Raw genomic sequence first — 24892 nt, 5'->3', positions numbered from 1 at the left:
ACAGCGCTCCATGCAGTCATGCTGGCCACATGACCTTTGAGGTGTCTATGAATAACACCGGCTCTTCGGCTTAGAAATGGAGATGAGCACCAACCCCGAGGGTCGGACACAACTGGACTTAATTTCAGGGGAAAACCTTTACCTTTACCTATACTCAGTGTACAATTTAATACAAATTCACTTCTGGTGACTTTTAGAGTCAACTGCCAGTTCTGAGTAGAAATTAGCCAAAGCACAAGTGTGGCTGATACATTGTTAGTTGTGTAAAGCATGAGTCAGCAAGTTATTTTATGGCCTGAGGTAATAAAATAGGATTCAAGTCTGCAAGAGATCATTTCAAGGGGAACCTCTCTGTGGGTATGAATGTCCAATGGCATACTGCCCACAAAGCATTGTCTGGGCTGAGATGGGGTTCCACAGCAACAGAAGGGATATAAAGGTATATATTTGTTTTCTGCCTTCCTTTGTTTATTAACTCCCTCTCCCTTAAAAATAAAGCTGCCAGAAGGAAACAACTAGAATAGCAGTTGCTTGCTTCATGAACTTTTATACCTTGGCAGGACACATCACCTCCATTTCTAATTCTGTGTCATCGTTCCCCAAGAACACTTTTCTCTGACTAACTCTATTTGCCCACTAGGTGCAGCTAGAAACAATTCCAGGAATCTGTGCTTGTAATAAATCCTTCAGCTCAAAAAACAAGATTGAGTACGTGTGTTATGTTGATAAACTGCTATAACAATCATGAGAAAAAAAGAAAGAAGTGTCACTTTTTTGCAATGTGCATTCAAACTGAATTTTCAGTTTTCTGTAAATATTTCTGCCTCCTTCACAAATGTTCCACCCACATCCATCGTAAAGAAAGTGTCATTTCTTTTCACAAGCTTATTCTCATGTATCTTCATGTTCTGCCCATTCTTCACCAGTTCATGCACTGCTTTGATCCCTTAGCCTTGTCTTCCTTCTAGTTAAAAGATAGACTCATGTTGCTCTCTTTGCCTGATACAGATGAAGCAAGAAAAAGAAAACACATTAATATTTATTTAAATGTTTCAGGATACTCATAAGCCTCTGGGAATCCTAAGGGTATGCTGGAAGGCATGTTGTGTATCTCTTTTCAGGAATGGAAAGGGTGACTTACCCAAGCTACCAGATGTAATGAATGAGGAGCATAGTTTCAATCTTTGCCCTTGTCCCTCTGTTCATAGTTTCTCTTAGGTCAGCCAGTACATTGCCCATATTTTACTAGTCCATCATTGGGTTATTCCTGATAGAAGTTTGGCTTCCTCCTTGCTTCCAGCCTCATGGCTAAACTAAACACAATATACAATATGTATCTTAGTATCGGGGAATAAGGTTAAAGATACGTTGAATTTTCTCTTTAAAGGAGTTATGCTTCTGCCTTTTTATATGCATCTCTGCCAAAAAATGATTTTCCATCTACATGCATCAATATAAAACAGTGTTCTTCACTTGTCAAATAACAGAACAATAAAGCATGTTGCACAGAGCACTGGGAACTCTAAGAGAGCCTTTGTTGCTTCTGCCCAGAATAGTTTATGCTCTTAAAAATAGCAGCAGTACACAACTCAAATGGTATTTCCATTTCTCATGTTGAGCTTCAGATTTCTTCGATATCAGCCGATCTTGTCATGTTGCTTCTGCATGATGGCATTCAGGAAATAAAGTTACTAATGGTGGATAAAAATAAAGAAACCTGTGGTCCTCTATAGAAGGACTGATAATGTATTTTATCTATAGCTCAATGTGATAATACCTTATGTAACCAGAGAACAATGGCAAGGGGAGCAGTTGCGATGACAAAGTGGGAAAAGCAACAAAACACTGCCAGGCATACAACTGTCAAAATAATAAATGCTTACACATTGCTCTGCATGACAAGTTATTTAATTAGAGGGATGGATGGATAGATGTCACATAGAAGAGAATATGAAAATTTATAATGTTTTATATGGACTCAGAAAGAACCCACTAACAACATTCAACACCATGAGAAATCACAGTTAACAGTGTAATAAATTCAAATTGATTTGCTATGCCTACTGGCAGCAATATGAAGGAAAGAATCTCACAAGAAATAACATGGCAGTACATAAAAATGTGAAGGGGATGATGATGCCCAAAATAGTGAGGTAGTGGTAACGTTTGTAAATGCAGATGTTCCTCCTCTCTGCCCTCATACCTGCACAGCCAAGATAGCTATGCTGATCCATGTCATCAAACCATTTCAACCAGTTGTCATTTCTATTAGGTCTCATAAAAATGTAATTGGTTTTAACTGCCTGTTCAAGACCAAAACCATTTCTCCCCTCCCCACCCAATAAACTGCAATAAAACAGGAAGAGCTCACAATAATACATTGTTGGAAAAATCCATATCCTTCCCAACAAATGTGAAGCTCAGAGAGAACAGGAATACCTGATGACATAATTTTCCCTATTGGTCAAAAATCCTACTGTTCTGTTCCTGGGAGCTCTGGCTCTACTATGACTCTCACAGTAGTTTAAAGGTGCATAACAGTGACACAAAGAGGTACAAATAATGAAATGAGTATTCAGCTAATACCTCATTTCTTACTAATTTATCTTCAAGTACTACTTAAAGACATAAGAAGACATAAAGGAATGCAACAGAACCTTTGTTAGGCTAACCTAAGGTGTTTCTGGGTTCCCTAATATTGTTTTATCCTAACACAGACTAAGGACCTCATCACATGAGGTCCCTGATCCAAGTGATAGCAGGGGGATTCTCCACAGATCATGGTGAATCTGGTGTGGGACATGGGGAACCCATCGCCCCGCATTGCCTGGATCGCCCCTCACCTTATTCCATGGTGGGAAGCATTGCTGCCCAGCTTCCCTCCATTGTTTTAACATAGGAAGCCTCCTGTGTTGCTGGCACTGCCTCCTGAAATGCACCTCTCTTCAGGGACAGAGCCTCACCGAAATCAGGTGAGCTCCATGCCTGAAGAAAGGTGCAAGTGTCATAGGACAGACAATTTTGACCATCTGATGAGGTGGTAACACACATATCTCTTTCAATACAACTATCCAGTGGCTTTTATGGCTTCCATGTCAGTGGCATAATACATTTAATGCAGGTTTTAGCACAAATTTCCTTGGAGCTATCCTGATTTAATCTTAACCTCAAAATAGATTAAGCATATTGCATAGATCCTATAAAATAAAGTCTGGATTAAAAGTTCAGAGTGAAATTACTGCTAGCAGGTGAGCTACTTCTGAGAAAAGCTCTGCCTAGTCCTGTTTCTAGTTCTAAGGTTTCTGATAAAAATCGCAAGGAGGACAGGAAGGCAATAGCCCTCCCCCACTACTCTTCCCTAGTGACTGATGCTCATTCTCTGAGGGGATATTTAATAGCAGTAACTTCACCACAGAATTCAGGTCTCTTCTGAGTGCACTATCCTCCCAAGCATTTATTAATGCAAATACGTATTTGAATGAGACTGGAATCCCAGGACAGAACCTTGAATGAAAAGCCCATGGAGTTTTTACAGTGTTCATATTTAACAGTAATGTATACCTTTTAGTATCCTGAAGGAGTTCAGAATTTTCCATATTCACATCTGGCTTGTAATGCATTTGACCCCATTGCCTGCCCCACAGCCCTCCCTGTCAGGTGATCTGTTTTTACCTCCCAATGACAACCTGCCCTTTGCAAAGCACACAGTGAAACTCCTGACATTCTAGAGCACTGCTTCTTAAACCACATGATTCAATGTTGGGGTCCCCAAAATGTGGAAACAGTAAATGTTTTCTTAACATCACCTAATGTTTGTTTTTGACATTTACACAAATCTGTTGTGCAGTGTTTACAATGTACTGCAGAAGATGCTTCAGCTGTACTTCATAAAAAGAAAAGTCAGCCTATTTCGCAAGCCTTGCAAATTGTAAATTCAGTATTTGATTTTTATATCTGTTTTATATACCTATATACTTGGGGTCACATAAAAATGTATTAGGCCAAAAGGGGTCCCAAGTGTAAAGGTTAAGAAGTCCTGCTCTAGAGCAGGCCTGGAAAACTACATACTTCCCAACTGTACCAATTTTGTTTCCTCATTTCAGCTGCTTTTAAATTGTCTAGGTTCATCAGCTTACTTAAATTACTGACAACTTAGTTCAAACTGAAAAGTGGTTTGCACTCATAGAGCTCAGCGTGAGGTAAGGGAGAAGAAAAGTCAGAATTTTGCTTTTCCCAGGAGGCTCAAGCAAAACCAAACGTCTGCAACTCATCCTAGATTATCTCTTCAGTTTCATTAATAACATTTTCCATCTTGATCACATTGTGATGTACTTGGCCACACATCTCAGTTTTTATCTGTAATGTGTTGGAAGGTATAGCATTTAAAGCAGACACTGTTGGGCTGCAACTCACACCAGTCTTAAGCAGCATAGCCAATGGTTGAGAATGACAGGTACTATGGGCCAATATCTGATTGTTACTATATTGTTGTTTGTAAGCTAACTTGGATCCTAAGAAAGCTGGCATTCAAAAGTGATAACTAAATACAGGCATATTTCTGCTAACAAAACAGATGTATTTCTTTAACCTTTTGGTACCAGAGGGAGAAATAACATGGAAATGATAACAATAATCATAAAAAATAAGTTCAATGTGTTTCAGCACATTGGTCAAGAAAGTGTTACACAAACAAACAAAAATATTTGTGCCTTCTATGTTTGAACTTGAAAGCTTCTTCCAAAATACATCCAAGTGATTTTTTTGATTCACCAGCCTCTGTTTTTCTTACGATTTTTGTGGCTGAACTTTTAGGTCGGTGCTTCTTCAATATGGTGGGGGTGACTTATCTGCTTCCCTCTTTTCTTTCTGTTTATTGTTCTCACAAGCTCAGCAGGGACTTTGGTGGTATCTGCCATTTACCTTGTGTATTGTACAAGTTGATGTTTACTTTGCTTGTTGTACAAGCACGCACAGCTACAGTAGGATTGGCTCGAATAGAATCCTGTTCTTTCCCAGCTTGAGCTTTATTGCATTTTTACTACAAATATACTGCTGCAAACTAGTACTGAAAATCTGTGTTTCTCCTGCCCTCTTTCAACATCCTCCTAATGTCAGTGCTGCTGAAACATTTCTAGATAGAGCAAACAGTGGAAAAGGAACTGGGCAGGCTAGGTATAAAAAGGCTTTGTAAAAAAGATGTTCCTTATCAAGGGCTTTGTTAACTGAGGCATCTCTGTAAATAAATCCCTGTACAGATCATCCATGGAGGCTCTTTTTTCCAGGGAAGCCTTCTCTGCAAGGTGTCAACAGTTGGTAAAATGCTCTCTCTAGAAGATCCTACAAATATTATTCTTACATTCCTTGAGATGTCAAGCTGCATAATGTGTTGTTGCCAGCAGTACTGCTGACTTTTAAATATCTTTGTTTAAATGTTATTATACCAGAATAATAGTTCAAAGGCTTATATCTATATGGTAAAATGCTATATGATTGCTTTATATTACAATGCTATGGAGTAAACTCCACCCAGACTCTCCCCAAACCCTACATACTGGTAAACTGGGACTGGGGTCAGTGGATGTCCACTTAGCTGTCATTTGGGAAGCAGCTACTTGACATTCCCATCCCATCTTGTGAGAGAGACTGGTAGAAAAAAATATTCTTGTCACAAATCCTCCTCATGGCAGAGAGCTTCACTTAATGGAGTTGGAATGTCATGCAGCCACTTCTCAATTGATAGAGGAATAGACTCTTGTCAATCCCAGCAGCTACTGCCCAGTGAGTGGGTTTGGGAAGGACTTTCATGGTCCATAAATAGGAGCTATGCAGGGATCATGAATACATAGCTGTTATGAATTCGTAACGTAGGTTACATATTTGTAAATTCCCAGCAGGACACTGGCCTTTATAAATAAATTCTTCCCTTCCATTTAGCTTTGTGTTGGATCGCGGCTGGAACATTTTGAATGCCAGATGCATCTGCTTATAAAATAACATAATATGCAACATGAACAAATCAGCCCAGGCACAACTCATCAAATTCCAATAACCTTTCAGGGCTCTACTTGAATGCGGCAGTCTTGGAATTAAGGACCCGCTCAGATTCCTGGCTGGTCCTTTTAACAGTTTTACGAATTAGTAACATGAATGTGCTATTCTCCAGCCTTATTGCTGCTGATAATGATGCACAGCTTACTGGAGCAAAGCTTATGCAGCATCCCTAAGCGTAGCAAATGCCGTGGTAGATCCTTTTAGCCTTATCTTTATCGTTTCCATTTCATTATGGTACAAGGGATTTGAGGCAGTGAATTTCAGGGGGGATTATTGCTATTCTCGGGTGGCTGCTGACACACAGCTTTCGGCGCCATGCTTCACAATGCACTCAAGGTACCATAATCTGGCTGATGGGGCTCTGCTTGTCATCTCTTGTTGTTTAATTAGCATCAACTGATAGAGTAGGTTTGCTTCAATTCAGAAGCAGAGATATGGCTTTCATTTCAAAGTTACACAGGCAGTAAAATAATTTTTCCCTGTGCTGAATTTTTTAAACTTATAATAAAAATATTATTTGAATCTCCGTATACTGTTCGCTTTTTTCTCTCTAAGAGACAAATATCTGCACTTAGCAACCTCTCACAAGCAAAAAACATCTAGTAGCTGTAAGCAGAAAGATGAAACTTCTGCTGCAGAGAAACTGAATGCAAAAGATCTACAGAAGGTGTTAGGAAGTTCATCTGCACATATTGAAAGGAAGTTCACACACTGAAAGAACATTTGTGGACCTATTTATTTATTTATTAGTGGTGCAGGTATATCTCAGTGTGTTCCTTCACATTATTTCTTTAACAGAAAATTTAGTACCAGGGGAAGAAATAGCATGGAAAATATGTTCCTATACCATAAGCAAAAAAGAATACATCCACACATTTCAACACACTTTTTATTTAAAACCGATAATGTGCACATAGGAAATGGAAAACCTGTAAATGACCTGAAACATTCTGAACCTTCCAGAGACCGCTTGAAAGCTTTTTCCAACATGTATCTAAGCAATCATAATTTCTTTTGTAGCTTTTTAAAAAGTCAATACTGGGAGTATTGGTAAAGCTGACTTAGGATGCATCTACACTGTGGAATTTTTGCTATTTGACATCACTTTAATTACCATGACACAATGCTATAGAACCATGGGAGATGCAGTTTGTAAAGGCACCAGCATTCTTTGGCAGAGAAGGCTTAAAACTTTTTAAACAGCACCTCCCATGATTCCATAGTATTAAGTCACAGCACTTACACTGGTGTCAAACTGGATTAATTCTGCAGTGTTGATACAAACTTATCTGCCCTCCTGTTTTCTCTCTATTTCACTGTTGATACATTTTTGTAAGGAATGCTGTTTCCTGCTGTTTAACCTGCCTGTTGTCACCAGTCAACACAACTGTAAGAGGAATGTCTACAGCAGAATCTCATTCTTCACTAGCTTAGGCTTTATTGCATGGTTTACTCCAGGCATATTGCTTTACTCTGACATGTTGTGTTTTTCCAGCTCTCCTTCACCAACCTCCCAATGCTAAGTAAGGTAAAAGTTTCGCCTGACATTAAGTCAAGTCGTAACCGACTCTGGAGGTTGGTGCTCATCTCCATTTCTAAGCCGAAGACCCGGCATTGTCCATAGACACCTCCAAGGTCATGTGGCCACTGGCATGACTGCATGGAGCGCCATTACCTTCCAGCCGGAGAGGTACCCACTGATCTCACATTTGCATTTTTTCGAACTGCTAGGTTGGCAGGAGCTGGGGCTAGCAGTGGGCACTCATTCCGCTCCCAGCATTTGAACCTGGGACCTTTTGGTCCGCAAGTTCAGCAGCTCAGCGCTTTAACACACTGTGCCACCAGGGGCCCCTTCCCAATGCTACTATTCTTGAAATAGCCTGAGGATGAAGAAGAAAAGGGGGAACTAAGCAGGTGTAAAAATTCTATGTAAAAAAGCTTATTTTTAACTGAGCTATGCTTGTATTTGCTTGCTGTCAAATAACGAAATCTCCCCAGATGCCATACAGAAAAGTGAAATTAAAAATATAAAAACCGTAATTTGTACACATATTGTAATTTACACAAGCACAATGACCACACCTCCTCCTTATGTTGTAAATATGACATAAAGAGAAATCATGTGATAATCAGGCTCCCTGTAGCATAGATGAATCACACACGCTTTCATGGATTTTGATCCATTGTAGAGCCACTGCATCTGAAAAAGACTGGGACTGAAATTCATGAAAGTATGGGGGGGGGGGAATCAGTTAGTCTTAAAGGTGCTGCTATAGCCTTCCCCACATATTTCTATTTTTATATAGACTGGAGACATTGCAAGCAGGAAACCTGTTGATGGTGCCTCTCTACTTACAATTGTCCTTTTCCATTGTGATTTTTTAAATAAAATGTTACTGTTATGTACATTTATACATATGTGTATATCAGAGTGTGGCCCAATACAAACATGAAAGAAGAAGTGGAACACTCTTCCACCACTTTGTGCAGGGGTAGTACTAGGTGAGATCAGAAAAATGCAGACTATATTTCTTCAGTGGGTGTGTACCATGGTTCAGGGGCAAGCAATATAGTGCTAACTTGTCCTGAAGTACCCCTCTTGCTTAGAGCAGCTCCCTAGAGCTTAAAAAGGATTGATTACTTAGGACTTTTGCAGTGATGTTTGCATATATGTAGCTATGAAAATGATGCAAGATCTTGGCCATTAACAACCATATTGTTGTGCTTGTTTAGGAAACAGTCATTGTTTTTCCCCATTCACATCCATTTGGTATTGGATGAGTCATGAAATGAGCAACACCTTCCACTAGATTGGGGGTTCAGTACCTATTTTGACTCAATGTTTTCAGATTCTGGAGATCTCTAAACTGTAACTGATAGGGGATGTAACCACCCATCTGTAAATATTTTACTGAAATTATTTCAATGTTCTTTCTTCATTAAAACGTCCATACAGCATATTAAAATTCTAAAAAGTGTCTACAGATTGCTACAAAAATTTTAAATTTATTTTTTATTTTTAAAATAATATACTGTAAAAACCTATAATGTAATAAAGTTATATTATGTAACTTTATGTATGCCTGGCTGCATAGCAGAGACACTAAGAAAACTCTGTGCTGGGTTGCAAAGATGCATAATGGGAAACCAGCCAGAGTGTCTGATGTGCATTGGTGTTCAATCCAAATCAGGATCAATGTGGTGCACATCAGGACCAATCCATATTGGCCCATTGTGTGTCAATAACCAATGCTCATTGGAAATTTTACTGGCTCTGCTATATAGCAATGTAACAGCAGACCTGTACTAGATATAGATGATTGTCATTCTAATTCCTGCATGTGTAATTCCACTTATAAAGATATACATTCCAAACAGGATTCTGGCCAAAAAAAAAATCCCTAAAATCTGTCTAAATATGTGTTTCCCAGGGGACAGGAATGTGAGCTTTTTGAAATGAGCTTTTGTCTTATACTGAGCCAGAGTACTTGGCTGGCATTGTAAGATCCGTAACCTGGAGCTACAGATCTAAAACTACTTCATATTCGTCATCATTAGTTATTACATAATAGCACATATTCATAATCATGGCACCATTGCTTATTTATGAATGCTTTCAGTGGAATTGCTGGCTTCTAAGGTAGGCTGGGGAAGGTGGTTAGACCAGGAGATGTTCCTTAGCTATGCATTCATAATTAATCAGGCAACATAAGGCTTTGATCTTTGTCCAGTTAATTTAGTTGTTGTATATACCGGCTCATAGCATCCCTCCAGGATGATAAATGGAAGCAGGTGGCTCCCATTTCAGTAAGGTATTGAAAACAAACTATGTTTTAATCTGTACTTTGAAGGAATTATCCAAGCTGTTGAACATATTTGGTGGATAGGTTCAGTATCACGAATAGCTTCTTTGAAGTTCAGAAAAGCCTGGAGTAGATGAACCACCAAAGTGATATAGAAGTCACCAGCTGCCACAAATACTGGGGAATGAGTGAGCCTGAGGTGTTTGCATGCAAAATCAGGGATAGAAAAGAAATGTATTATGTTCACATTTCAGCAAAAATATATCCATTCAAAACAAGCATTAGGAGGACATTCATTGTCCCTCAAGCATCAGAACATTGCTGAGGCTTGTAATGAATTTCAGCCAAGAAAAATGTTCACAAAACCATGTGCACCTCTGAAACACGTACACAATCAAACTTTAGTCTATAGGAAAATATTTTGCATTAATTCAAATGTACACAAAATGCTTAAAACTAAGCATACAATTCCATGCAGAAAAGTGAAACAATTGCTGTCCAATATGGAACTGGAACAGTGGGATTTTGACAAATGCAAAGAATGAGAAATAGCATTCCCCAATAGCATCAACCATTCCTTTTTACTGCAACAGGCCTTTGCCAAACATCTTATCATTTGGCAAACTTTTGTTCAATTTGGCTTAAAATGCTTTTTTTTTCTTAAACAAGCATAGGTATTTTCAGTGCTCAGATCTTTCTTATAGCTGCATTATATAAGACCTACTACTGGTGTTTTGTACTTCTAAGGCACTCAGAAATCCAAAAGGTACTTTAGATGAATGAGTTGTGACTCTCTTTTGATTTCCATTCATTTAAGTGTTTCTTGCTTTGTAGCAGCATCAAGGAAAATTACACCGTTTAAAAACAATTACATAGAAATAGAAAGTTGTTCTGCTGGGCCTCAAAAAACCTCATGCTTCAATAAAAGATTATAGAACAATTTGCTACTTACTTTGGCAGTTGGTTATTTTGCCTTTTTTCTTGCAGCTTTCCAAGTCAAAGATGCTGGAAAAAATAATCCTTCCATTTGGGAGGGTGATGGGCACATCTAACTGAACAGGCGGAGAAAGTAGCATTGATAGCAAATGGTCTTTCCTAACCCTATTTGACAGTTTGGTTTTCAGAATGGGGAATATTATTTATTTAACCAAAGCAAAGGAAATGGCATGGAAAGGGATTGAGTCCAGCAGATGCTGGCTCCTCCTGTCTCCCTAAGAGGCCATGATGGTGGCAATTGGTGTGGAAGGAGGACCTCTCATCAGTCATGGGACAAAAGCATGATGGAGCTGTACCTGGATTCCCCTCTTTCTTATAACAGAGGCAGGTAAATAGAGGATGCCCTCTCATCAGTGTCTAGGAGCAACTATTTCAGCCCTTGCATTTGTACAAGGGACTGTTCATCCCTCACAATTGGGGATTTTGTGTTTCCAGTCAACCACATATTGCTTCTTCTCTTATACACAGAGACAGATTCAAGACTGAAATTGATTAAAATACTTTGCAGCTATGTAAAATCAGTCACATGTGTAGATTTGCAAGAAAACTTTTTTTTACTTGTCACTGAGATGACAGCTACCTTGGAACCAGTCTGAAAAGTACAGATTGAGTACTCCTTATCTGAAATGCTTAGACCTCTAGTGATCTGTATTTTGGATTTTTAAGAGTATTTAAGAATATTTTGAATAATTTTGTGCATGAAACAATGTTGGTGTGCATTGTCCTACCAGAAAGCAAAGTTGTCAACCACTCAGCCACCCTCTCGAAAAAAATATGTGTATCTAAAAGTTTATTCAAGAACAAAACGTAAGAAAAGATGTGCTGAATCATACTGGAAGACAATCAAGTTTGATATCCTATTCTCATCGGGACCAATCAGTTCTTGTGCAGAAGCTCACTACCATGATATAAGTGCAATTGCACCCTTCAATTCATGCCTCCCAAAAGGTGCCATACTGCTTTTGCTGCTGTAGGGAATATGTTGCTAGCCAAATTAGTAGCAATTGTGTTCTTCCACTGGTGTTCTTTTTGCTTGGCTGTATTGACCCATACCATAGCTCCTTAAGAAGTTAACAATCTAGAGTTACCATATATACTAGAGTATAAGCCGACTCGGCACCTAATTTTGCCACAAAAAACTGGGAAAACTTATTGACTCTAGTATAAGCCAAGGGTGGGAAATGCAGCAGCTACTGGTAAATTTCAAAATAAAAATAGATACCAATAAAATTACGTTAATTGAGGCATCAGTAGGTTAAATGTTTTTGAATATGTACTGTATTTCAAAGAAAATCAGTAAATAACTCTAATTCTGTAAGTGGAAAAATAGAATCAACAAAATTATATGGTATCAACAATAACTTTATAATCATCATCATAATCAACAACAACAACAACAACAACAACAACAACTTCATTTGTATCCTGCTCTATCTATCTCCCCCTGGGGACTCAGGCTGGCTTCCAACATAATAACAGACAAACATTCAATGTAGAGCTAGATATAGATCTATAATTATATATACCAATTTCACATTTGCATTTCCCCCCTGAAACGTTTGCAAATCCTCTCTATGAGAATTTCCCTCCTGCAATATTTGAAAGCCCTATTTATCAAGGTTTATATCTATCTAGACATCTGTGTGTGTGTGCATGCATTTCCCCCCTGTAATATTTGGAAGCCTTATATATCTATATTAATATATATCTCTCTAGACATTTATCTTTCTATAGATAATTATATCTATATAGGACTTGCAGATACTTGCAAACATGTGAGGGGAAATTCATATATAAAATTAATGTATACATATAGGTAGGTACAGATATACAGGTACAGTAGAGTCTCACTTATCCAAGCCTCGCTTATCCAAACCTCTGGATTATCCAAGCCATTTTTGTAGTCAATGTTTTCAATATATCGTGATATTTTGGTGCTAAATTCATAAATACAGTAATTACAACATAACATTACTGCGTATTGAACTACTTTTTCTGTCAAATTTGTTGTATAACATGATATTTTGGTGCTTAATTTGTAAAATCATAACCTAAGCCTGTTTAGTTCAGATAAGTGAGACTCTACTGTACATGGAAATCTCTAGATATCTATCTGTATATAGGATTTGCAAAGACCTGCAAACATATGAGGAAAAATTCATATATTAAATTAATGTATTTGTAGGGGGAAAATCTATGTATTATTTACAAGCTTTGGGGCATGCATTTGCCCAAGGAAGAAATGCAAGCAAAGTCCCCCAAAAAGCAACTTTGGCCTCTTTTCTCTTCCCCTTTCCCACCTCTTTTATTTATTTCTTTTTCAAACTCTAAAAGTAGCCAGAAAAGGACTTTTAAAACTTCCCTCCCCCTCCCAAAAAACCCACCCCATTTTTGTTTTCTTAAGAATAAAAAAATACACACCTTCTGTTGTTCTCCTTTCCCTCCTTCCCTCCCTTTTGACTCAAACATTCTTGCAGTAATAGTAATAATAATAATAATAAATTCTGCAAATTTGCAAGAGTCTCACTTTTTGTTTTTTCTTCCCCTTCCACCCATGCAATCTTTTCTTCTTCCTGGCTTGCAAGGGGTTCGCAAAACTCTCTCCTTTCGCTTTTGAAAACATTCCCTTCTCTCTCTCTCTCTCTCTCTCTCTCTCTTAAAAAAAATAAGATAACTCCAGCCTGGGAGGAGAAGCAGAGGAGAGAGGTTTTGGAAAAGAAAACATACTGTAGCCTCCAGGCTCTGCTGCGGGCTTGACCTTGACCTCATTATAAGCCTAGGAAGGCTTTTTCAGCCACCAAAAAGAGATTTAAAAACTCGGCTTATCTTCGAGTATATACAGTACTTCTGCCATATGATGTTGTCTTCCAACAGGGCCGAACACCATGGATAGCAAGTGTGATTCAGCTCCTATCGCACTGCTAATCATAATGGTGGAAGGAGTCTTAGGGTGCATCTGCATTGTAAAATGAATGTAGTTTGACACCATTTTCACTGTCATAGTTCAGTGTTATGAAATCATGGGAGTTATAATTTTACAAGGTATTTAGCCTTCTTTGCCAAAGAGTGCTGATACCTCATTAAATTACAAATCCCGGGATTTCACAGCATTGAGCTATGGCAATTAAAGTGGCATCAAATTGCATTCATTCTACAGTGTAGATGTAACTTTCCCCACTTCTTATGGAAATGGAAATATTTGCTTCTTAAAATTTACCTTCATTCATTTGCAAACAGTTGAACACATGTGAGCATCCTCATCCTTTTATTCAAATTGAATAGGCTCCAAATAGAGGCCATTGAGAACATTTCTCTGCAGTGACAATTTACATAGGCTTTTGAAGTCTGCTTAACACATGGATGGACTGGATTGTATGGAGTAACATTTTTGCCAGCATCACATATTCCTGGCAGCTGCTCATAGTATTTTGGAGGGTCCCTGTGCAATTGCCCATCTATTCAGCAAGTAGGTTCCAGATAATTCAGCATCTGTGAAGACTTGACATATTTTTCAATGCTGGCCATATGAGTGGTGTCTAATTTCAATGTGCACTCCTTGTGTCAGTCAAAAGACAGTGGCAATATCTGCTGCACAGACACTTAGGAAGTCATTCTGAAGACAGATTCAGAATAATACTACAGATCTTCAAAAAACCTGCTATGGGTATACGGGATGCATACATTTTAAAGAAATGTTAAAAGTGATATTTGCGAAAATATTACTCATCATAAATGTTTGCCTGAAGATTAAGATCTGCTGGGAGGTCACTCCTCTGTGTCTTACCAGGGAGCTTGATGCAAAGTGTATGGACATGAGAGAAGGTCTTCTCACTCAGCCATGGTCACCCAAATGTCTGAATGCCCTTCCTGGAGGCTCAATCGGCACCACACCCCTGTTTTTTGGGTACCAAGTTAAGACGTGGCTATTCAGCAGAGCCTTTGAACTGCATTAACTCATCCCAAATATGGTGTACATAATTTTACAAGCTTTCAAAAAAAGTGTTTAAAATCTGTTTTTGAACTTGCTACCACAGTTTATAATGGTCTTAGTTTATTTTTTAATTATTTTAAATCATGTAACATGGCTTAATCCTTTCTGAGCTGACCTGAGTTCTTCAATATAGGATAGGATAAAATATTTTAAGAATTAATTACCATATTAGTTGCATATTACCCTATATTTGTGGTTGCTTGTTTCCTTATTGGTTCTCACATCTTTCAATTCATAATACTCCTCATTACATGAATCACTGGCTGTTTCATACACCAGTATGGCCCCTGTCAGAACTTCCAATTATAGCAAAACATTAACGTCATATAAGAATATAATGGTAGGTAGTTCATGGTAACGGCGCTCCATGCAGTCATGCCGGCCACATGACCTTGGAGCTCTTCGGCTTAGAAATGGAGATGAGCACCAACCCCCAGAGTCGGTCACGACTGGACTTAACGTCAGGGGAAACCTTTACCCTAGTTCATGAATTACACCATCCACATAGCTTCAAATGTTTTTGCTCATTGTTATAATATTTACCAAAGAAGCAGCAGAAGCAACCATGTGCCAGTGATAATATTTAAGTCAAGACTTAATCATCTAGTGAACTACACGTTCTTTAATGCTGTAATTCTTTGCACAATTACCTGAGAGGAAGACAATTGAATTAATGCAGTGGTTCTCGACCTATGGGTCACCAGATGTTTTGCCTTCAACTCCCAGAAATCCTAACAGCTGGTAAACTGGCTGGGATTTCTGTGAGTTGTAGGCCAAAACACCTGGGGACCTACAGGTTGAGAACCACTGAGTTAATGTGACTGACTTCTACATTAAAATGTATAAGATTGCACTATTAAGAACTTTAAATGAATGTGCCTTTTTAGGAGTTCCTTTCAATGCTGCATCTCTTATGGATAGTTGCTCCTGGGAATACATGAGTTTATTAGGCTGGCAAGTTCTTAAGATTCATAAGTCTAAAATATTAATAATCAGTTCCAAATAAATCTTAAATTTTAATGTTTGAGACACCAAGCATTTTTCAGCATTACAAACTACTTTTGAGAATCCTGTTCTAAATACTGCTTGACAGCCAGTAGCAAAGGCTTAACATGCTAAAAGTAAAATGGCCGTAGAAAACCGAAATGTTTCTTAATTAGTATTTGGGATGCTGGAGGCTACTGCATATCTCTTAAGTTTAATGTTATAACAAAAAGAAGAGCATGTCAACTTGGCAGTATTATTAGCATTCTGAGCATTGAGTGCCTACTGGTGAACAGGAATTTTGATGCTCTTGATAATCTTTTAAGTAGACCATCTTCCTTCTGTGGCACAACGTTAATTTCCCATAAGAATTTAATCATGATGCCAGGCACCAAAGACTCAGATAAAAGGGAGGACCTCTGGCAGAGGCATCAGTTTTCTTTTCCGTGAGGAACTGTTTGTTTTGTGTTTCCCCGGGGCTTCATATTGTGAAGCTGTTGACATGCTCACAATTTTGTTTATGAAGGGTAAAGCTAGTGAATGGAACAACTATAATGGTTTATGACAAGATCACTACCGCAGATTTTGTGCATGCAATGATTTGTACTGCCCATTTGTGAGCAAGCTATAAAAATGGCCTTTTTATCAGGGATATTTGTGAATGTATAACCATTCCGAAGACATATGGCCAATAAATAATTCAAAGTTATCTATCTTGCCCATAAATTCCTTACATACCTCCCATGTTTTAATGTCTACTTGGCTTGGTAATAATACCCTTTATGACACTTGGAGTGCAAAAAAAGTGTTTACTGACAAGCAGGAAATGTCAGTGGCCCACAATATTGCTTTAAAACATAAACCCTTCTTTCATCTTCCCCACAACTTTCCAATCTGCTGGGAGCCCTGAGAAGCAATTGCTAGTACATGCTTAAGCTCTTGATTTTAGCCTCAGTGCTATGTGATTGAATTCATTATTTCTCTCTCTCTCTCTCTCTCTCTCTCTCTCTCTTTGTCTTCTTTTCAGTTCGATATCAATTTACAGTCCCAAGGAGAATCCGAATGCTTTTGACGCTGCCGCCTTCTTTCAGTCCGTGGGGAATTTTCTAGGCATCTTTGCTGGATCATTTGCGATGGGGTCTGCCTATGCAGTTGTTGCTGCTTTAATATCCTTTGTTGTCAAAGCACTTAAAATTCAGCAAGTTTGCAAGATTTGGTGCTGTTGAACCGAATACTGCCATACAACTATCAGCTGCTTCACTAAAAACAAAGTTCTTTAATTAAGATTTCAGTGCTATCCTGACCATCATCATTTTAAACATACCCAGGTTTGGCTTTTCTCTGTTCAACCGATTAAACACATTGCAAATGCGTTGATGTACTGATATCACCACTGATAGAAAAAATGCCAAAGAATTCACTGCATAAAACATCCAAGGCAAATAATTTTCTATAATTGGCCTTCAGCCTACCATTTCAATCTCATCCCTCAGAAAGACAAATGCCAAAACCATACATCACAGATAATGAATGGGTATCATCCCCTGACTTGACCCCACAAACATCCTTTACATATCATCACCTGACTTGATCCCACAAATATCCTTTACATATCATCCCCTGACTTGACCCCACAAACACCCTTTATATATCCCCTGACTTGACCCCACAAACACCCTTTACATATCCACTGACTTGACCCCACAAACACCCTTTACATATCACCCACTGACTTGACCCCACAAACATCCTTTAAAAGCCAGCAGTCATATTGAGCATGGAGGTGTATTTTATTAGTGACTGGGGTGCACTGTTTACAACCCTTTATTGCTAGGGATGGTCTCTTCTGACAGGGTCCCTGCTTTTAACTATCAAACCAGAGATCACTGCAGGAGCAGGCCGAAAACATCATCCTGCCACAACCCAATCAGAAGCAGAATATATCCCCATCTCTCAATGTGGCTATAGGTAGATTAGGAGAAAACATTTGGTGCATTTGTGAAGGCATGAGTAAAAAAGCCTTTACAAGTGTGTCAGTCTAAGTCAGTGTTTCTTAAACTCTGCTCCTCCAGATGTTTTGGACTTCAGTTCCCTGAGGTTCCAGTCAGCTTATCAGCTATTAGGAACCATGGGAGCTGAAGTCCAAAACATCTGGAGGAGCAGAGTTTGAGAAACACTGGTCTAAGTAATACATCTGTAACTGCTCAGCAGGATGCAAAATGGTGTCTTCTAAGAAATTAGTTTTTGATCTTGTTGGTGAATACATATATTGTGAATGTGTCTAACCATTGCCTGGAGTGTTGTTGTTTATTCGTTGCTTTCAGCTCTTCATGACCTCATGGACTAGCCCATGCCAGAGCTCCCTGTCAGCCCTCAGCACCCCCAGCTCCTTCAAGGTCAAGCCAGTCAAGCCCGGAGCCAGTCAAGCCTGGAGTAACACTTTATAAGTGTTATAAGGCCACTTTTGTTTGAGCAATCAGGCTATTTTATCTTTTTAATTTTATTGCAGGCCTGTAAAACATTTAAAAACCAAGAGAGTTTCCCATATTGTTCTCAATTTTTGACGAAAACAGTATTGTGTCTGATTGCTAAACAAAACACAGTAAACAATATTTCTCAGTATTTTCCCCGGGTTTGCTTTGCCATTCACTCACATTTATGTTTTATTTGGAGTAACTTGTCAGTACATGTCTTCCTTAGAACAGACTCATATGTTCTAGCGCCAAAGCTCTAAAGTGGAAAGGTGGGTAGGTATTTTTTTTTCAGGTTTATAAACAAACAACCAAATCCTGCACCTTTTCAAACACTTGATAAATCTGCAGACTGAAGCTGCAAGTTATACTGGACACCTGAGGTCTTGGAAAGAGTATTTTATTTTTAATACTATGTATTTTTGCCACTGAAAGAGATTCTCCACCCCCATGACTTTTCACTGGGGAAAGATAAATGCTCCTGCAACCTTTCATATACAGAGAGTTATTCTGTAATCTTGTTGGGATGGTGTGTTGCACATTTTCACTGAGAGGTTCTACTAAGGCCCCCGCAGCAACCCAGTACAGTATACATTGCCCCCATCTACACTGCCATATAATGGAGTTTGAACTGCATTATATAGTTAGTGTATACTCATATAATGCAGATTGAACTGCATTGAACTGGATTATATGAGTCTACTCTCCCATATAATCCAATACAATCTGCATTATAATGGCAGTGGAGATGGGGCCTTAGTTTTGACTTGAAGTATAGGGAACTCCATGCAGTCATGCTGGCCACATGACCTTGGAGGCGTCTACGGACAACACCGGCTCTTCTGCTTAGAATTGGAGATGAACACCACCCTCCAATTCTAGACTTAATGTCAAGGGGAAACCTTTACCTTTTATGGGGAACTAACTGACCCCTGTCCAACAGCTCTTATATAGTAGAATGACAAAGTTGGAAGGGACCACATGTGTCATCTACTGCACTTCCCACCCAAGCTAGGCAGGAATATAGGATGAAAACACTGCTAAGAGATTCTATTCCACTTCAAACAGTTTTTACAGTCAAGAAGCTATTTCTAATGTCAAGTTGGAATTTCCTTTATTGTAATTTGTATCCCTTGGTTCGTTTTCTAGTTTCCAGAACAAAGCAATAGAAGTTCACCCTGTCTTCCACATGAAATATCTTCAGGGATTTAAATATGGCTATCAGTCTTCTCCAAGCTAAACATATATTTAAATATAGCCCCGTAAACTTTTCCTCATAGAACTTCTGCAACTGAAGAAGTGGCTTTGTAACCATGAAAGCTAATGCTAACAAATGAAAAAATAAGTTTTAAAACTGTTGCCATTTCTCTTTTACCCTCTCCTTTCCCCCTTCCTTCCTTCTGTAAGAGACTAACATGGCTATTTGAAAACTCACAGAACTTGGTTTCCAGATCTTTTTACCATCTTTCTGCTTGATCAATTAGTTGTTCAACTGCAGGTTATAGCATACACACTGGCATGTATTATACTCTAAAAACTTCATCACACGGCCGGCAGGACAATAACATGGAAGGAAACGAGGAGCGCACGTAGTAAGCGTGGCTACAACCCATTGAGCTGACAATACGGGAGGCTTCCCGTGTTGCCTGATCCATGCCAGATCCATGGGGGGGGGGGAGCTGTGCACACTACACATGCTCCTCACTTCCCTCAATATGATTGGCCTGCCAGCCGGCAAAACACATAAATACAAGGTGAGACGAGATGAGGGCTCCATGCCTCACCCTTAAGAAGAGCACCGCTGCCAACCACCACTGGCTGAGTGACAAGGTCCTAAATGTATAAAAGGTGGAGGAGATATTAAAAGGAAAACAACAGTGCAAAGGTTGAAATAAATCTTCTCCCTCTCACACTACATTCATTTTCTGATTTCACTTGTCACTTCTATGGCTAAGTAACATTTTTAAATGTCCCTCTAAAGAATCACGGAATCTATAACCCTACCTATAGCCTTTCAGTAGCTAAACACAAATATTTTTATATCACAATGCCTTCTTTTTAAATATGTGACATTTGTTCCTATTTGAGATGTTTTTAAAACCGTTGTCCTATATTTTTGAAATGAGGCCCGGTCTACACTGCCATATAATGCAATATCATGATGCAGTTTAACTGCATTGAACTTTATTATATGGCTGTGTAGACTAATATAATTCAGTTCAATGCAGTTAAACTGCATTATATGACAGTGTAGATGGGATCTGAACAATGTTTTAATAGTTTGTTTTTATGCCAGGTAATAAGCTCTGTTGGATACAATGGAGGCAAGTGAAGCATATGCTCACTATAGATATGCATATGCATATCTTCGAGCAATTTCTTCCTAAATTAGAAACACAGCATGAAACTTAACTGGTCTTTGCAAAACTCTGGTATTCTTTCACATTTTGTGTTTTACATTTTCCTCTCCTGGATGAGTTTTCTATGGAAAGTAGCATTTCAAAGCTTTACAAATCTATATAATAGCATTTTAAAATTTTTAAAATGAACAGGCCAAGCAAGAATAATAGGGTTGCAGAAGCAATCAGAAAAGCTTCCCGAGATCTGAATCAACCCAAGCAAACCCAAAGCTCACAATACTACTAGTATATTTGCAGATGCGGAAAAAAATGGTTTCAGTCTCCACCAGTATTCATACTAGGGTAGAGCAGTCTCCGTGGGAACCCAAAAGTAGATGTGTTGGCTAGCAAAATGGGGAAAGCAGTGTTTTTTACTCTTTCACTTTGCAATATTATAATAACAATAAATGTTCGGTTATTCTAATATATGAAACTTATGAAAGTGCTTATTTGAGATGTTGTACACTTAAGCCTAGTTGCAGAGATATCCCACCACGCTGCTTGGGAAAAGATTGTGATCAACTCCTCTTAGAAGGTTAGGCTTGCATAACTAGGTATTAATAAAGCCATTCCTTCTTAAACTATTGCACAAGTACCTCCTTGTACAACAGTTTCTTTATAGCTGAACACCAGAGAGAGAGCTTCTAAGCACAGCTCCACTTTCTTCCATTGAAACAACCTTTGATTGGCCATGGGATCTCTGGTAGAGTTCCCACAATGACTGTCACTCTGCTACCAGCCTCCATACTAACAATGTTGGATGGATTTCTTGTGTAGCTATGTTGGTGCAGTATTACACTCCGCCTGTGTCAAAGAAGATCTCAGCCTATCTGAGATCTGATTTGAAACTACCACTTACCCATCCCCCCAAGCTCCAATGTTTCTCTCAGAGTAACAGAGAAATGAATGGGAAACATGAATAATAGTCATCACTGAGTGAGTTAATCAAATCTTTCTTCTATTGCTTTATTGAAACAGATCTTAGTATTCCCATTTTCTCTTCCTTAAATTAATGCCAAATAAGCTCCATGGAGCTAGCAATGACCTTCCCTTTAGCCTGAAATAATATAATCCTTGAGCTAATTTTGACATGATCATCTTGTTTGCCATTTGACTTTGTCACAGCTGCATTTCCGTGACCTGAAAACATTGCAAAGAGAAATGGAAATAGAATTAGACATCATATGAACTGAACTAATGCTGGAAAATTAAAGCTTCATTTTGCCACATGATCACAGGGATTTCCTCAGCTGCCTCTGAGCAGCAATATTTCTAAGCACTGTCAGATACACTGTTCATTAAGTTTCTTGCTCTTAATATTCACAATAGAAGCTATTTTTAAAATAAATAAAAATAGCTCTTACTGCAGACTCTATAAACCACAGACTCTAGAAACATACATTTGTTAGAAGCGTAAATTCACTGCAAATTGTTTCATATTCTGAAGTACTTCCCTCCCTTAGGGAGAATGCAGATGGTCTTTAACTAAATGATTATCCATAATATGCATGCCACCACTTGATAATCTGGTCACCAACATCCTATGAAACAGCGGAAAGACTTTTGCAACACCTCTACATTTCATCAGATTTCTGGGAAAGAAAGAGAAACTCTTAAAGTTTTTTTACCTCTTAATGGGAAGAGCAACTGGCTTATGACCATACAGTATCCGGTTACTAAGCATCCTGTTTGTCACCATTTTAGCTGCATAGGAGACACTGCATGATGTGCCCATCCCACATCTGATAACATCAATAGATTCCTTGAAGGATCCCTACATGTTGTGGAACTACAAACCAGATCAATTCCAGCCATCATGACCAATGGTCAGGGATCGTGAAAGTTGTACCTCAACAACATCTAAGAATGCACATTTGGGAACAATTGGACCAACTGAATTTTGTAATGGGCCAAGTATTTTTATTACTTCTTGGAAGGTGAGAAGGGAAAAATTTGAATTTCATTTATAAATTTTGTTTAAATTTGTATGAAACTGTTGGGGGGAGCATTATATCCACGCAGAGACAGTGAAAATTATATTTTGTAATATATGTACAACATATTGTTATAGGGTTCATTTTAAAATGTGTACAAGGTTGCACTTCCTTTTCCTTGACCTTTTTTTAGCACTTGACAAAGTTTACCAAGCTGTATGAATTCCCCATGTTGGAAACGGGTCTATTTTTCCTTTTGTCATGGAGTGCCTTCTTGTCTGCTGAAGCTGCTGGTCTTACAGGTACTACTTATACAATAGAAAAGAGCCATAAAGTCTTTTTGGATAAAACCTTATTAAGATAGAAATTCAATTTAGGAAAACTAATTTATGAAGATTATTCGGAGTTATTTAGACCTAATCTGAACACCTAGGCACCCCCAGTGGTGCAGCGGATTTAATCGCTGAAATGCTTAATTGCTGACTGAAAGGTCAGGGTGAGCTCCCACTGTTAGCCCCAGCTTCTGCCAACCTAGCAGTTCAAAAACATGCTAATATGAGTAGATAAATACCTTCCAGTGGGAAGGTAATGGCGCTTCATGCAGTCATGCTGGCCAGACGACCTTGGCGGTGTCTACGGACAACACCGGCTCTTGGACTTAGAAATGGAGATGAGCACCAACCCCCAGAGTCGGTCACGACTAGACTTAATGTCAGAGGAAAACCTTTACCTTTACTAATCTGAACACATAAAACACTTTCACCAAATGTCTTGATCTGGAATGTTTTCTGACCCCAGTCATAATGCCAGTGTATTGCTGTTTTATAAAAATGGCCCATGTCCACCAATGTATTTATGGATGCAGAATCAAGGGTACGCCCAAAATACATCATCATCACATACACCAAAAAAAAATACATCATCACAAAAGAGGGAACATTTCTCTTGGGCAGATCCTCCTTGGTTGTTAATATGTTTGCAAATTTGATTGACTTGTTCAGGCAATTTTGATTCTATTTTTGTTTGTTAAAAAATAAGTGTAAATGGAAAGTGATTGAGAAAACATTTTCTGTTATAAAATTCACCAAAAAAAATAGACAGAGACAATTGACACCATCAGACAGAGCAATTTCTTTGATGTATGCTGTTTATTCATGGCGAAAGGGGAGAGCCAGTGGCATATGCAGTTGCCTCGGCAAAACAGGAGGCTTCCCATGTTGCCTTTGAAACATTCCCATGGGATGAAGGCAGCTGTAAATTGGGTGTTGCAGAACATGGGGCAGTGGGTTCTTCACACACCCTGCTGGGAGCCCATGGATTTGCCATGATGCGTGGCAAATCCTTATGGCAATGTGATAAGGTCCTATATGCCACTTCATATGACATATAGTCTCTGTCTAGTTTTGTGTCAACTCTATAACAAAAAATGACACACACACACAAAATTAAACTAAAACAAACAAATAATAGAAATATTAAAAATAACCATGACAGCCACAAAATAAAACCAGTATAAAATGAACAGATTCTTCTGTTTGTTTCTTTGTTTTTGGCAAAACTTATGGTCTCTGGAGTTCCAGAGGCAGAACATTAATCTACGAGGCCACTGAAATGGACAACATCTGCTTTGGGGCATTACACTTATGTTTGGAATAGCCAGACCACTTACAGTCATATATAACCTCACCTCAGTTTCATCTCAGTGGAGGAGAGAAACGTGTATTGACATGCCATTATATGTTTTAGAATGCTTTTACCAATAGCCACATGGAAAAAATTACTCAACAGTAATTGTGCCTTATGATTTTTTCTATTTCAATTTTTCTATTTTGGGTGGTCATTTATAACAGTTGTTGAAGAGAATTATTGAAACTTCCTCATGTTAAAGTTTTGCTTATATGAGTAAAAGCTTAAAGAATTGCTATTTGATAGTTTCCAAAGGCCCTGGATTATTTTGCAGTATATTTCATAGCATGAGACTATTCAAGCTGTAAAATCTTTCAAAGAGGACGTTTTCTCTGTCCATGAAAAATGGAGAAGACCTTCTCAATGGCCACTTTGGAACCCTCTTCCTAAGAAGACTAGAATAGCTCCCTCCTTGTGCCCTTTCCACTGACAAGGAAAAATAAAAATTGTTCTCCATCATGGATTTAGGAATTTACTGTAATGGGCTTTTGATATTGTGCCCTTTGGGCTCAGCCCCCTTCCCAGGTTTCCATGGAATCTCAGCTTGCTCACCAAAGATCTCAGGGCAAATTGTATC

The 24892-nt window shown here is 38.6% G+C and overlaps 1 protein-coding gene across 1 annotated transcript in view; it reads left to right on the top strand.

Annotated features, from left to right (window-relative positions):
- slc9a9 (solute carrier family 9 member A9) overlaps positions 1–24892 on the top strand; it is a 373122-nt gene that overhangs the window by 126795 nt on the left and 221435 nt on the right. The window contains exons 7-8 of the mRNA XM_008106200.3: positions 16853–16991; positions 22826–22931. Coding sequence (XP_008104407.1) covers positions 16853–16991; positions 22826–22931 — 245 coding nt within the window. The remainder of the gene's footprint in view (positions 1–16852; positions 16992–22825; positions 22932–24892) is intronic.

Source organism: Anolis carolinensis, chromosome 3 (assembly GCF_035594765.1).
Source record: "Anolis carolinensis isolate JA03-04 chromosome 3, rAnoCar3.1.pri, whole genome shotgun sequence".
Lineage (NCBI taxonomy): Eukaryota > Metazoa > Chordata > Lepidosauria > Squamata > Dactyloidae > Anolis > Anolis carolinensis.
The sequence above is the reverse complement of the archived record's forward strand: the minus strand, read 5'-3'. Positions and strand labels throughout refer to the sequence as shown.